The 16,433-nt window shown below is 30.8% G+C and overlaps 1 protein-coding gene across 5 annotated transcripts in view; it reads left to right on the forward strand.

The window, feature by feature from the left end:
- Positions 1 to 16,433, forward strand: part of LOC145279884 (neurofascin-like) — an 825,765-nt gene that overhangs the window by 436,064 nt on the left and 373,268 nt on the right. For all 5 annotated transcript variants that reach the window (XM_080131346.1, XM_080131349.1, XM_080131345.1 and 2 more), the window contains one exon: positions 12,485 to 12,595. In XM_080131346.1, coding sequence (XP_079987472.1) covers positions 12,520 to 12,595 — 76 coding nt within the window. In that variant the 5' untranslated portion in view covers positions 12,485 to 12,519. The remainder of the gene's footprint in view (positions 1 to 12,484; positions 12,596 to 16,433) is intronic.

A 16,433-nucleotide genomic window follows, 5' to 3' on the forward strand; every position in this document is an offset into this window, starting at 1 on the left:
CTAATCCTCTTCCCTCTCATCCCCTTTTTATGGAGAGTTGGTCAATATTATCCTTCAGGCACATGGTCATTATTTTTCTCGCCCTCTGATCAAAGTGCAGGAGTTCTTCTTTTGTCCAGCCTATGAAGGATCCATAATATCTTAGGAGCAATACTCTTCTGCTATCTATTTTATGTTTTAACTTATACATAAATTTATATATATAATCTTATTTTCTCAGGTATTCTTTTCTAAATTGCTCTTTCATTTCAGATTTGATAGCATCTGCTATTAACCCTTATCCTCAAGTGGCCTCTGGGCCTTGATAAGTGATGACTCCTTGGTAAAATAAAAATAAGTCTGTAGCCAAAAAAAAAAAATGTTAATTTTATCAAAAGACGATTATTTTTGTTTTTTACTGGTAAATATATCAAATTATTTTTTCAGTGTTGCACTTTTTTAGTGAAACACTGTAATTTGGGCAAAGTTTTGCAATAATTTGTTAAATCCAATGCCAGATGTCACAGAATATGGTTAAATATCAAAAGCAATCATTTCTTCTGTCAGATAATGGATTTCTTGTGGCCTGTGGTCAATATTCCAATTTTTCTTTTTGGTCAATATTGATTCTATAGTAGTTTATTTTTTCTATAGTAGTTTGTTTTTTCTGGTAGCTGCCATTTGTTCCTGGATGTCTCTCTGAACATTTATTGTTTCCTGTTTTATATGAAACTTTTGCTTTTTCTGATATGGCTTGCCATATTAGTTGTTTTAATTTTATTTTTGGAATCTTTTGAAATGAAACTCCATAATTTGTGTATTCATTTTATTTTCTACTTGACTATAATTGTGTCCATCAGAGATCTGGCTGCATGTATGATAGTTTTCTCAGTTTCATCGTGAATATATGCAAGATTATGCTATGATTTGATGCATCAGCTCCTAAAATGATTTTTTTTTTATGTGGATCAAAATGCAAAAGGTTGGAGTTAATGAGTGATTTTATTTTGTCAAATGATTTCTGACAGTCCATGGGCCAGGATCAGTCCAACAGATGTGCATAAATTGCTAACATTTGATGGAGGTGGCATGTGTCAAATAACTACCATATTAGGAGGATCTGGAAATTGATCTTGACCATTTAAGAAAAATCCCAAGTATTTTATAAATAAAAAGGCACTTTTCGCCTGTAGCTGGAAACTAAAGTTTTGGATGTAGCTTAGGACCTTGCTGCTTCATTCAGTAAACTCCTGGTCAGATTGCTTGACAAGTGATGTCACAGCTACACCTTCCACATGGTCAGCATTGTGTCCATGATTTGTTGAAATATTACAGGAGTTGTTTTAACACCAAAAGATAAATGAGTGAATTGGAATACTCCACAACATGTATTTATCGAAAGCAGTTCCATGAAGGTTACTATCACCTTGATTTGCAGATAAACCTCTGAGATCTAATTTTGTAAAGATGCCACCATTAAGTATGGTGTAGAGATCATCTGAGGTGGGCAATCGGTATTGATCCTCTCTTGCTGCATTAAAACCAGTTGAAAAATCAGCACACAACTCTAGTGAACTTTCTTACTGCTACAATGAATGCTGCCCACTGTGAATATCTTACCGATATGATGACTTCTATTTCCTCAAGTTGTTTTAGTTTTCAGTCCATCAGTAGCAATGCAGCATATGCCACTGGTCATTAGGGTCAAAAACAGTCAGCAGATAGTTTAAGGAAGAGTGTGGCCTGTCTGAGTTGTAGCATCCCAAGTTGTTGCAAACTAGAGAAAATTATTTTATGATTTCTTTGGTTTGATCAATTATGTTGCTCTGAAGTGAAGAACTGGATACCACCTTACATATCCTATTGAGCAGAATTTTGAGAAGAGCTAATGATAAAATCAAGTCTCAGTAGGTTATGGTTCAAGTTTACTATGTATATGGTACTCAATACCATTGTCTTTCATTTTTATGGTAGCCATAGCGTGAACACAGTCCCCTAAAACATTCTGTGCTACATGTCTTGTCAGTGTCAATGGTGAAGGTTTGCCTATGGTTTCTTATAGTTTTTGTGATATGAATGTAATCTCAAAGACAGTGTCCACTTATGGCTGAACAGGATGATCATTCAACTGTACTGTCACATATTTTCAGTTTGGTTTTTGGTTTTGAAGAAAAGTTCTTATTAGTAGTAATACACACGGACGAAAAAAATGCTTTGGATAATTAGATTTCCAGGTAGTTCTACTAAAATAGCCATATTTTTCAAACCAAAGCACTTTAAGTCTTCAAATTACTACTGTTTTATTTGGAAATGAATATACTTTCAAATAAATTAATAAATATGAATGTACATTATATATTTTAAGAGTTTTAAGCAAATAAAGTGATAAAAATGTGAACGTCATAAAATAGCGTTTTCGGTAAGGTTTTATAATGACCCTCCCTGTTTTTTAAAGGCCCGTACCATGGTTGTAGAAGAATTTCGTTATGAAATTTGGAAACCAATCAGAAGAGGTGTTAATCTTAATACTGTCAAGTGTCCGAAATATTTTTGACCATTTCTTTTTTTGTTGTTAAAAATAAGACTTTAATATGACGAGTATTGAACATTTTGAAAAAAAATTTTATCGGACATTCTTTTTACTATCTTTATCAATTAAAAGTATTATTTTATGTTGAGTAGGACCGCGGTAATTAATAATAATTTAAAAGGACCTACCTGAAAAAAATGTTTATTTTACGAGTTTGGTCAAATTAAGTTAGTATTAGTAGCAGCAGCACTGCAGCAGTTGTAGTATTAGTCATAGCACGGTATAAACAACACGCGTTCTTTAATTTTTATTCACGAACGAATTAAAAACATGAAAATATGAATATAAATGCTCATATGTTTAATTAGAGCTATTTTTTATCAGAATAACATTAGTTTAGAACTATTCGGTTTTCAGAATGTATATTAACAACAATCCCAACCAATTCAGCATTATGAATCTATTATAATTTCTCACATTTCTGGTCAAATTTAAAAACATGGTAAAAAAACAAAGTAAACTTTTGTAGATATATAGCTTGTATGCACTTTTATTCATTGCATTAGTTTTGAACAGCGAATTAAAACAATATTTTACTGCGAACAACCACAAATGTTTTTTTCAAAATCAAAAGATGTATGAAAATCTCGTTTGTATTACTATACACATAGATTTGAAAAAGTTGTCAAAAAAACAACTATATAACAAATAAATGTTATCAAAGGCAAGATAAGTTACTTTTCTACCTAACTGGATATGTTTTTAGTGTTTATATTTAATGTAACATGCTTATTCAGCTTGAAAAACATAGTGTTTACCGATGTATTTGAAAATTTAAAATGGCGGCCGACTCTCTCTGTGAGGCGGTAAGTTTGGGAAAATGAGTTATAAATAAAAAACCAGACAAAATACTGTTAGAAACTCGCTCAATATATGTTACCGTGACATAGGCAGATATATATTCGGCGGGTTTTTAACAGTATTTTGTCTAGTTTTTTATTTTTAACTCATTTTCCCAAACTTACCATGTGAAAGAGATAGTCGGCCGCCATTTTTAACTTTCCAATACATTGGTAAGCACTGTATGTTTTTCGAGCTGAATAAACATGTTACATTAAATAAAAACATGCTTTGCATAACATTTATTTGTTATAATTTTATTTTTTTTTATTTTTTCGACAACTTTTTCATACCTTTATGGCAAGTAATACAAACGCACAAATAGTGTTGACTGTTGAGCATTTCCTGAGAACAAGACAAATGTCAGTTAGTTGACACTTAAATATATGAAGTCTTGATAATGACTTAAAAATAAATAGTAAAACAAAATACTATTAGCAACCCACCTACTAAAGTTATGTGTGGTAAGTCTCGTCCTAAAACACTCTTTAACCCTAACAATAACCCTAAGTTCGAGTGCCCCCCTCCCCAACAAAATACCTCTGTAAGCCACATACAAGCGTCTAAAACAAACAAAAAATAGGTCCTTCCTTAAAGAAAAACGCACATAAAAAATAAATTGGTTAACTGTCCTGAAATGGTGAATTATTTTACATTAAATTTTTGTGAAACTAACCGCCCCCCCCCTCTAATATTGTTTTTGTTTCTGTCAAGTCTTCAGTATGTTCACACATAATTTTCCTTAGCCCTACAATTAATTCAAAGTCCGAATGGCAACCCTCCCTATTTTCTCATTGCATAGAAACCCTCTTAAAACCACAAATAATCGTCTTAAAAAAATAAAACAAAAAGCATACAGGATTTATCTCCCATAAAAGCCCCAGTTAACTGCCCTAAAACGCTAGAATGACCTGTAATGGGGAATTATTTTACATTAAATTCTAAAATAATTTGTTTATCTTTCATTAAAGTTTTTCATGGCATTTCATACATAATTGCCTAAAAAGGTAGAATCACATTTTGGAGGGGTGGTCAGAAGGGGTTGGTTGGGTTTAAACAGAAGGTGTTAATCTACAATAATACCAAAGAAATATTGCAATATATTCATTTTTAAATGGTCCTATGTTTAGAGTTAAGTTTTTTGTACATAAAGCACATTACAATTTAACTTTGAGTTCTCCAACTTTTCTGTTTATGGATACATGGCATTTTTAAGGAATTGCAACAAATTTATGCACATTTACTGCAGATTATTTGGAAACCATGAACTTTTGGATATTTTCAGTCGCATATTCTGATTCCTTGTACAAAAATACACTTATATGGTAAATTTCATTGCTTAGTCTTGTGTTTTAACAAAGATATGACATTTTTACTGAAAAAGTAGTGTAAAAAATGTGACAAAACACATATGGTCTTAAAGAGGGAAAAATATCCAAATGTGTGAGGCACAAAATTTTAATTGGATTTTTTAAATTTAAAAAGATTCTTTCTTAGCTCATCAAGCTCTATAGATACAAATATTGAAATATTTTAAGCTATTTCAATTTTTTCATGTGTATTGCTACTATCAGACTTTAAGTCATCAACACAAGCTTTTAACAACAAATTATCTTCTGTTTATAAGATAAAGTGTTTGGTTCAAATTTTGTAGAAGTACTCATTTATATTTTTATTTCTCTTTATAATTTTAGGTTAGTGTTTAAAATAAAAAACGTTTATTTCATTTTATGTAGAAGTACCCATTTTTTTATGTAGGGGTAAGCTGTATGAGAGGCTTTCTGCAAATCTAGGAATGCAGTCTCATTTTGGATGCATTTTCAGATAAGAAACCTAAATCAAAAAGAAATTTTGGAAAAATAGCTATTTTTTGGCAGTTAGCACCCCAAAAGAATCACTAAAATAGACATTTTCGGTTAAAATTGTCAAAAAAAAAAAAAAAATTCATAAATCCTCTCTCCTCCTTTGCATGCACTTACCCATAGAATTATTTTTAAATGACTTGTGTAATAAGAACTTAGAAATAGCTTTTAAAAGCAATCTCACATTGAAAGTCCCACTAAAAATGCGGAAAAAGATTTTTTTGACAATTTTTTTTGGAAAAAGATTTTTTTTGACGATTTTTCAGTAAATTTGTACATATTATTGTAGTAACCACTCACTTGTTGATTTAATTGCAGCTCTTATGATTGGGTTACATCAAGGAAGACACTGCAAAATACTTTTGAGCAGTAGTCAGTTCTGTTAATAAGGTTATATGAAAAGCATGAAAAAAATCCCCTAACATTTATACTTTATGATAGGTTCCCAACATACTATGATGCAGCTATCGTGGTATTTTCAGTGTGCCGCAAGCTAAGCAGTACCAAGATGACACGGTCAGAAGGTATTCCGATGCATTGATCAACATGTGGGAGCGTGCGTTTGGGAACGGCTTTGTAACAAGCAGAAGCATGCTGTGATTGATCACATCGACAAACTGACTCATCGCTATTTTAACCATGTCATCGCTAATCTAAATAGAAAGACATCCAAAAAGAAGGGACAACCACTCATGGTCAAGTCAGAACGGGCACTCAACAAAAAATGAAGGGAAACCACCTTCACTAGTCATTTGAAAGAAGATTTCCCCAGTAAGTAGTCTTCTCGACATTGGTAAAGATATTTATGAATTGAGCGATCAAAAAAAAAGTTTTTTACTATGATCAAAGAAACAAGAGAATAAGTCATTTGAGTGTAGAAATAGACAGCGATTGGGTTGAGGAGCAATTACAGTTGATGGCACTGATGGCTGAGCAAGAAAGGGATTTGAAAAATGATCTGCCAATGCCACTGCATGACAACTGTGATGTTGATGATGTCACTCAGGACTTATTAATTAATCATTCAGGTCTTATCAGTCACGGTGGATGACATGGTCACCCAAACAGTTACGTTGGATATGATATTCTCACCAAATATCAGAAATTCACATGAAAACTGTAATTGTTGCTGTTAGCGTGAACTGTAATGTCAGACTCCTAAAAAAAAACAATATTCAGTGTATAAAAGTTTTTCCTTCTAAAAAAGCAATCAACAACTATAAACAGTTGCTTGCTGTGCAGGAAAAGTCAAATGCTGCTAATGCTTTGCATATTTCAAATTAAGTTAAAACTGGTCAGGAAAAGCTTTGCAAGCTTTTTTTTTTTCTAAAAAGTTAAACATACTTTGATTAATTTCCATAGTTTTAGTTGTTAGTGCTATACCTATCACACCATTTTTTCTTTATATTGAATAAACTCAAATCAAGCATTATTGAAAAGAGCATAAAAAACAAAGTATCAAAAAATGCATGGTTCACTGGACATTTTGTCTTAAGTCAGTCCTAATCAAATACATATATGACTTGTTATTGAAAATGGTCGAAAATTTGCACTATTTACAGATTAACCCATCTTTTAAAAAGCTGTATCTTCAGATCTTTTGAAGATATGAAATTTTGAACATATAACACCATGACGGTTCAGATGACTGTATTTATGACCATCTCACTTGGTAACTTATGGATTAATTAGCATACTAATTAACATATTTCAGTTTCATTTTAACGGCTTTAAGTTTCCCTTGACCACTGTACACTCATTAATTCTTATCCTCGAGTGGCCTCCAGGCTTTAATAAGTGGTGACTCCTTTAAAAAAAAAAAAAAAAAAAAAATAGAAATATCATAAAAACAGCTAAAAAAAAATAGTACGGCTTTATCATCATGAAGTATTATCCTGATGGACATTATCATTTGTCATTATCGCATCATAAAAAATCCAAGCTGCCGACCGGGAAATTCAAAATGTCCACCATGATATGATGTTTCCACTTAACAAAATTTTCATTTTAACGGTTTTAATTTATTTAAATAAATTAACAAAATTGTACAGATTAGAATTATAATGGTTTCAAGTCTATTAAATTAGCATCATTTTCATTTTAACGGTTTTAAGTGGAAACATCATAAAAACAGCTAAAAAAAAATGGAGGTAATGCGAAATCATGCGAAATATTATTTTGATGGACATTATCATTTGTCATCATTACACTGTGAAAAATCTAAGATGGCGACCGAGAAATCCAAGATGACCACCACGACACAATTCAAAGAAATTATTAACAAAATATGGCTTGTTGCATATCAAATGAAAGGAAATTTTGTACAGATTACAATTATGTTTTCAAGTACATTAAACTAATTAATATAATCCAGTTTCATTATAACGGCTTATAAAGTTGCCGTGATAATTATTGGGTGGGTTTCTACAGCTATTTTGTATATTTTTTTATTTTTAAATCATTGTCAAGACTTCAAAAATTTCAAGAGACATCACAGCCATTTTTTCTCGTTTTCATATAACGCTTGACACTACTTGTTTTTTTAACAGAATAAACATTAACACCAAAAATTTATTGAGGTAGGTAGAAGAGTAACTTATCTTGCCTTTGGTAATATTTATTTGTTATATATTTGTTTTTTTACTGCTTTTTCATACCTCTGTGGATGTTAAAACAAACCCAATAAATGTTATCATTGACAAAATAAGTTATTCTTTTACATAGCTGGATAAGTGGTTTGTGTGTTTTGACTCATTTAGAAGCGTTTTTATTTAAATAAAAAAGGGGCCTCGAGTTAAGCCGTTTGCATTAAAATTAAACAAAAACAAATAATTGCAGTGCTATTTTTCTAATACTATTTCAAGTTTCACAATATCTATACGTTTCTAAATAATAACGTATCATATTTTTTTATTAAATTGTTAGGTGAAAGTACAGAATAGATACAAACACCTTATTCTCATGCTTAGAATGGGTTTCTAAATAAAGCGTTCAGAAGTTTGAGGGGCTCTGATTTAGAGTTGTAGACCCCTTCCTTTACTTAAAAATTTACTAAGATTCATGAAACCAACCAATTTTGATGAAATTTCCAGTATGTATTAATCAACAGTAACAATATAAAATGCATCAAAATTATAGCATTTTTGGACATCTTATTTGTTGTATTAAACATTCCCATCCTGTTTAAATGGGTTTTTCATTTAGTTTTATACAAATAAGCTTTCGGTATTTATGCACTTATGTTACCATGCTGAAATAATGTTCCTATTTACTTGCCTCCCTACGAGGACAGAGTTAGACAAAAAGTTGGTTTTTAATGCAGGGAAAATTCAGCTCCCCATATTTAGAAATCCATTCTTAAATGGGAGGGGGATGTGTTTTGCAATTATTCAGTATTTTCACCTAATAATCTAAAAAAGCGAACATACATATTTTTCACCTAATAATATACATATTTTCACCTAATAATCACAAAAAGCGAACATACATACACACATTTTCGCTTATTTATATATATATATATATAAGCGAAAATGTGTGTATGTATGTTCGCTTTTTGTGTATGTCCAAGAAAGGCTTTTTTCAGAGAAGCGCTCAGTCGACTCACAACTTAAAACTTTTTATATCACATATAAATCATATCTCCGAGTTAACAACGGATCTTGCCTGTCTATTTAATTTGCTCGACTTCGCTCGCTCGCCGCATGTGGATTAGGCTTTTTCCTATAATAAAAGCGACACTAATTCTGGTGGTATTTTTCCGGTCGCCATCGCCAGAAATGTCCGAAAGCAATCAGATTTGATCAATGTGGAAATATTTTCCTTATATCGGACAATTGCTATTCAAATTGGACAAGGGGAGTTGGTTCCCCCCCCCCCAACATCTTGGGAAAATAAAAATAAAAACCCTGCAGTCAAAGTTGACCTCATTAAGACATTAAAACGTGCACCTGCAAATTCAAAGTAATTAAATAAATTTAAACGTGTTTCCGTTAATGTCACGGTGGCACAATGGTTAGCGTCGCATGTTTTTTTGTTTTTTTATTTTTTTCTTCACACTTTAATTATCAACTTTACCTCAAGGGTTCAGGTTCGATCCTCATACTCACCTACCAAAACTTTTTTTAAAAATTTTACCCCCCCTCAGGGTTTTGATTCACCTCTAAACACCCGGGCAACGCCAGGTACCACCTGCTAGTCTATTATATATATATATATATATATATATATATATATATATATATATTAAGCGAAAATGTGTGTGTGTTTATATGTCTCACAAAAACTTTCGACAAAGGCGACGGATTTTCACGAGTTCGGTATCATTTTGAAGTTTGACATCTTGGACGACAAATATCGAAAAATTGGCCCAAAACATTAATTCCTGTAATTTTTGTACAGGCAGGGGTAGCCAAAAACCGTCCTCTCATGACAAGATGGCTCTACGCGTGCGCATATGACGTCGGAACATGAATTAGTTGAAATATTAAAAAAAAAAAAGACTTAATTTAGTCAACGTCCTCTTAGCTCAGTTCATTAGAACGCGGCGTCATTATCTAAAGGTTGTGAGTTTGAATCGTGGTGTGAGGTGTCTTTTTTTTTTCTTTTTTTTAAGGTTTAATATTGAAATGGGGTTATTAAAGCTATTTTTCACGTTCTTCTATGTTTTTTTTTGTTTTGTTTTTTTCAGATTTTTTAAAGAGGTTTTTACGCTCGTTTTTCTGGGGGGGGGGTTCCATCACATTCGCGTTTTCTTTTTTTGTTTTTGTTTTTCCGATTTTAAGAAATTTTAACATCGTTCGTTGCCTTACGTTAGTTTCTTTTATTTTATTTATTTTTTTTTTCGATTTTTTTTAAGTTTTAACATTTTTTTTATAATATTTAAACAGGGTGATTACTTTGCTTATTCTTTTGTTTTTATTTACCCCCCCCCCAGCCCGAGCACACACACACCTCTAAACACCCAGGCAACGTCGGGTACCTCCCGCTAGTTTAATAATAAAAAAATATTTTCACTTAATAATTTAATAAAAATAATATTTTCACCTAATGATTTAATAATAAACATAATATTATCACCTAATAAGTTAATAATAAACATAATATTTTCACCTAATAATTTAATAAAAAAAGATATTGTAAAACTTGAATTTAACTTGAAAATACTATTTTTAAAAAATAGCACGGTAACAGAAGTGCATAAACACAAAACTTTCTTCTATTCAATTTTTTGTTTGAATTGATTTTTTTTTAAACGTTCCCCCCCCCCGATGCTAAAATAGAACATTACCAAAAATAGTCTTTCCTTTTCATAATCAAAAACTGATGTTTTCTAAATAATGTAAAATAAAAATAAAAAATGTATACTTCATTGCTGTAAGCCACTTTGTAAACAAACATTTTGTTATGAATTTACATAATGGCATGTCATCGTGATGTATGGCACTCAAAAAACAGACAAAAACAATCAAATATCAGCGTTCACTATCATTTCTATTGATGTGCACATAAAAAGTTCTTAACCAATTCTTTTCAAATAATAAAAGAAATATATTAGCTATTACATACTATTTGAACGAAGTTTCTATCTTGATTTATTTATTTATATACTAAAAAGGCTTAACTTCAAGATGTTCTAACTGGAGAGTTGCACGTGTTTTGTTCAAATTCTGTGATAGACAATTCTTTTTTCTTATTATTTTAAAAATCAAACGTCATCGACTTGTAGATCTTCTGTGTTGAGTATTTATATGAACAGAGCTAACACGCGTGTGTCCGAAAAGTTATCTACCACTTGCAGACACGCTATAGCAACATGTTTCGTTAATAGAAAGAATTAAATTGCAGTTTCTTTGAATAAACAAATCACAACAAAAATATTAAAATACCATTTTAAAGAAAATTTTATTCTGAATCGAGTTATATAAGTTTTATATTGATTGACGTGGGAAAAATTATACTAACTATGACTATCAGATTAAGTAGCAGATAATGCCTTGTCCAATGCTAAATAGTCGTCCTTTGGTATTACTAATGTTAGTATTTTTGTCAATTTCCAATGATTACTTTGTTCTTGTCTTGCTTTCTGTTATCCTAAGTGAATTGGTTGGTTTTTGTGCCTAATCTATTGTCGACTGTGATCTGTTCGAAGCAAGCCTAAATGTTGGGGGTGATTGGGGTAGTGGAGGGGGATTAATCAGCAGTATTTTCTCATTTTATCCCAAAATTCCAAGTTTTGCCAGGTTTTTGAGGGTGCTAACCACCAAAAATTAAATTTTGTTTTTTTTTTTCAAAAATTCTATTTGAATCTTACTCAAGGCACCGAGATCAAAAATGAGACTGCATTCATGAATTTGAAGATAAACCCTATTTTCGATCTCGTATCCTATTTTTTTATTACTAGCCTGGCTGCCTAGCTTTGCCTCAGTGTTTGGAGGTGTGTATTGAGCAAAAAAAAAAAAAAGTTGTAGAAGGCAGGCAGTTGTGATGCGAAGGCAGAAAAGCAAAAAAAAAAAAAAAAAGAAAATTGCAAGCGTAAAAAATAGGAGTAAGCGGGCTCGAACCTGTAATGTGCCAGAGGAAAAAGTGGTGAAAAAATAAACTGTCTTACCGATGTGCCTACCGTGGTTGTGACATCACGGGTGGTTGAAATAACGCCTTTTAAGCAATGTCGTGAACGCGAGGGTTGAATGACTTACAAAAAATGTCAGCAAATAAAATCGACCCTCCCTGTACAAAAGTGCCCAGTTGAAGGTGAAGAACTTAATGTTTTGGACCAATTTTTTGATATTTGTCGTGCAAAAGGTCGAACTTCAAAATCTCATGAAAACCGTCAAGTTTTAGGCAGACATAGACACATACATACATGCATACATACATACATACATTTAAACAGACAGGTGAGATTTATATTATAGATTATTTATCAATATCTCAGAAAAAATTTTATAATATTCATCACATTCTTTTTTGTTCATCAATAAAAAAAAATAAGATTAACAACAAAAATGAGAATACTAGTCCGAATAATGCATATGCATTTATGTTAAATTTGTTGAAAAACCTAGAATTTGTCATTTTTAGATACATTCATGCATCTCTCAGATTCTCTTTGAAATAACATTTTTATTGCTGAATATGGGATTCAGCGACCATATTTTTTAGAAAAATATCAATTTTATTATATTTTTCATTTGTATTTTATTTTTTATAGCAATAATCATTTGATTGACAACATTCTGGATCAAAATGAAGATCACGGTACTCTTTGTCATATTTGGTTTGCTCCTCACCTGGTTGGAGCCTATACAAAGTCAACGAGATGGTATGTATAAATTTCTTTACAAAATACAGATGTAGATGTTATAACATTTACTTGTCTACTTTTACTCCTGATATTTTGATAGATAAAAAATCAGCCAACTTTCATGTTACTTTCCTTTCTCTCTGTAAATATGGTGGGTTAGGGTTTATACCTAAGTCAGCAAAACATTTTTATCTCATTGGTCAAGCATTTCAAATACTTATAAATGAAGAGTTTTACTTGTTTGTTAGGTGATTTATCAGAAAGTAGAATTTGGACCGAGATGCCCTAGGAGCTGGGTCCAGTGAGTCATTAATTGCCCTAGAATTTCTGCCTTATCCAGTTTATAAACCCAACATTCTTTTTATGCTATTTTATCAATGACTGACAAAATGATTAACTGAACTGACAAAATGATTAATCACTATGATACAGCACATACTGAATTTTTATTTGTCTCGTTGTGCGGGTGTCTTTTCAATTTGTGTCCTCACTCCAATAATATTAAGTCTTTTTACCAATCATACCCTTAGATGATTAGCATTTGATGACTATATTGTAGTCCTATTAAATTTCCAATTATTTCCAAAACAAATTTTTGTTAAACTGATGGAGCTAGGAACTAGGTCCGTTTCTTTTAGCTTCAATAATATGCTGCACCGCCAAATTGATATCAATGTGAAGCTCTCTTGGTTCTTTATTAGCAAATACTTGTACTTTTATTGGATTTTTAGAAAAACAAATGAACCATGACACCTGCAATTTCCACACGTTACATTGATAACCCTTTACTGTTATGAGCAAGAGTAGCATGGAGGTCAAAGATTACGCTTCTCACTCATTCCTTGATGTTTTCATATCTAAAGCTCCTTCATGTGTTCTGTATAGAAAAACAACTTTTATATGACTCGGTTTAAATTGTTTTTTCTGTGCTCCCAAAATTAGAAGATTAATTTTATTGTAACTCTCGCCCATCAGATCTGTTTCAATAATAATCTAGATGCTGAACTCTGGAAAGTTAGTAATATTTTTTTCATTAATTAATATCTCATCAAAATACAAATTTAAGTATAAAAATTTATTGACCTGTTTTGTCCTATTTAAAATGTTTTGTGGCTAGGTTCCAATAACCATGTCATTTTGGAAAAGATTTTGTTTTCTACTCTGAGCTACTTATCATGATGAAAATAACTTGCAGAACTCAAACCTTTTTCTCTTCTTTCCATAAATATATTCTACCTACCATTCAGTAGGATTCTGCTGTTTATAAATTTATTTGTCACTATGGAGCTGGCTATATAGGTAGAACAACCGAATCTCCCACACACAAGGTTGACACCTGGAAACTTAGAGCCCCATTAATCTGCCACCAGAGAACATTTGCTTAGTACAAATATTTGTTCTAGCAAATATTCATATGAATAGTTCTTTCTGTAAGGTACAGCTTATATACTTGAGGCCATTCACATCTCTCGACTGTCCACTTACATAGACAAAAACAGTTAAATCCATTTCATGTTATAATTTTAATATATTAGATGATAATAATTAGAGCACATTTCGGCTATTACAATAGCCTGCATGACTCCAATTTAAATTTTGTCAGTAGTTAGACATTATTTAATGTTAATTTAGTTTGCAGACCACCACAGATTGATAAATACATGTAAAATATTCATGTTAATAGAGCTTCTTTTTTTCCTCCCACTTTCCTTTCACTTGATGTGTTTACACTTTTCCACATTTGAGATTAGTTTTGTCATTGACGAGACTCGGACAGAAAAAACCTTTACAAGTATTTTACTATTTCTCTCATTTTTTTTCCTTTTCATTGATAAAATGTGTCTTGTGAAAGTAATCCAATTTTTTGTTTTTATTTATGAAGAATTTGTTTATTAATCAAATAAACAAATTCTTCATAAATAAAAACAAAAAATTGATTTACTTTTTTATTTATTATAGCATAAGCAACAATTCCAGTCCTAAAGTCTTTTAAAAATATAAACTTTTTTCGCAAAGATCTGGTAACTTTACATGTTTCTTAAATGTTTAATATCTCATCAAAATACAAATTTAAGTATAAAAGTATCTTTTTTTTCTCTTGAAATCTTGAATTTAACTGTCAAATCAACTTTTTAAGCTGTCTTTTCCACAAGGTAGAAAAACTGCAAAAAAAAAAAAAATAAACCCCTAAAAATCAATTATTTTTCCATTAAAAAAAAAAATTAAGATGTTTCTCTTGCATCTTTCTGAATGTTCTCTAATTAAAGCCATTGTCTCTTTTTCATCCTCCCAGCTGGAGAGATCGGTATGTATTTGAAAGGTTTGAAGTTTTCTTTGTTTGGTGGTCGCATGCTGGGTTTTCTTTTATTTGTGTTACTTTTTTCTTAATTTTTATTTTAAAAATCTGTTGTCATAGCTTTGCATTTTTTGTTAATTTTGCTTTTGTAATTTTTCTTAACTTTTTTAGTGTAGGGTATTTTTCATACAACATGATTCTTTAAAGAATATTATCCAATACTTGAATGAAGAATTCATGAATTAAATCTGAAAAAAAAAAGAAAGAAAACACATGAATTCATATTATAAAGTGCATTTTATCTAATTACACTGATCTGTGTGACTCCAGTTTAAATTTTGTCATTTGTTAAACATTTTTTATGTTAATTTACATTTAGTTTTCAGATCATAGATTGTGCAATATTAATGTTTATATATGTGCACACATGAACTGTATTTCTGAACCATTAAAGTTCAATGCACAGAGGAGGAATTCACATCATAATTCTCTATACCTCGGTCACACAAGCAAAGCAGTAAACAGCTGAGAACATTATGTCCACAATTGGCTGGTCTTTCATGATGGAATCACAAGTAGTTAAACATCTAATGCAACCTTTCATGGGTTGCTATGGAAAGAAATTGGCTTAACCCGACCAGAATATCTTAGAAATACAAAGTATCTACTTTCAAAATGATTTGAAATAAACAAAATGTCAATTAATCTAATTTTTTTATGCTTTGTATTATTTTTGTAGACTTTTACTTGAATGTCTTGCCTGATGTAATTTTAACCGAGATAACAAGCATGTTTTAAACAATCTTGCATTTTTCATAGTATTAACTATTTATTAGCTATGATCTTTAACCCTATCTACAGAATAATTGACTTTATTTTTTATTTTTTTGTTTGTTTGTTTGTTGTCTTTTCTGTTTTATTGACTGTTTAATCATTTGCTATATATTCTGAAACAATTGTATAAGTTTGTATAAGCAAATAATTTTAACTATGAATTTTATTTTGCAGCAGTATTTCTCTGAAAATACTTGTTCAGAAATCAGGGGTACAAATTGTTACAAAACAAACAATGGTATCAAATTTATTTACTAGCTCAATTAGCCATTGAATTATGACTTTTCAGAGTTCCTTGGAAATTAGAAAATTTGTTTTGTGTGCTTTGGATTCAGAACCCAAGTTTTACAGTGTATGACAAAAAATGCAGGCTTTAAACAAGTAAAAGCCTGATTTAAAAGAATAATAGGTCAAATCAGACTTAACATTGAGAAAATAGCATTATCCCTAAAAAAAATAAAAAATGTGCATTTTTTTTTTTTTTTTTTTTGTGAAAGACAATTCAAAAACACCATATTAATGAATGACTTTTCTTTAAGATTGCATAGTATGCATAGTCATACCATATTGTGCAAATCAAATGTGAAAAAAAAATTCACATAAAAAATAAGTTGGCCCATCACCAAAATAGCAAAAAAAGCAAATAATTCTATATTTATAAAGAAAAAAGGTGTCATTTTGGTTACGTCCAAATTTGATTAAAATAATCCCCATAATGTACAAATC

This window comes from Euprymna scolopes, chromosome 7 (assembly GCF_053919585.1).
Source record: "Euprymna scolopes isolate OS-2025 chromosome 7, ASM5391958v1, whole genome shotgun sequence".
Classification (NCBI taxonomy): domain Eukaryota; kingdom Metazoa; phylum Mollusca; class Cephalopoda; order Sepiida; family Sepiolidae; genus Euprymna; species Euprymna scolopes.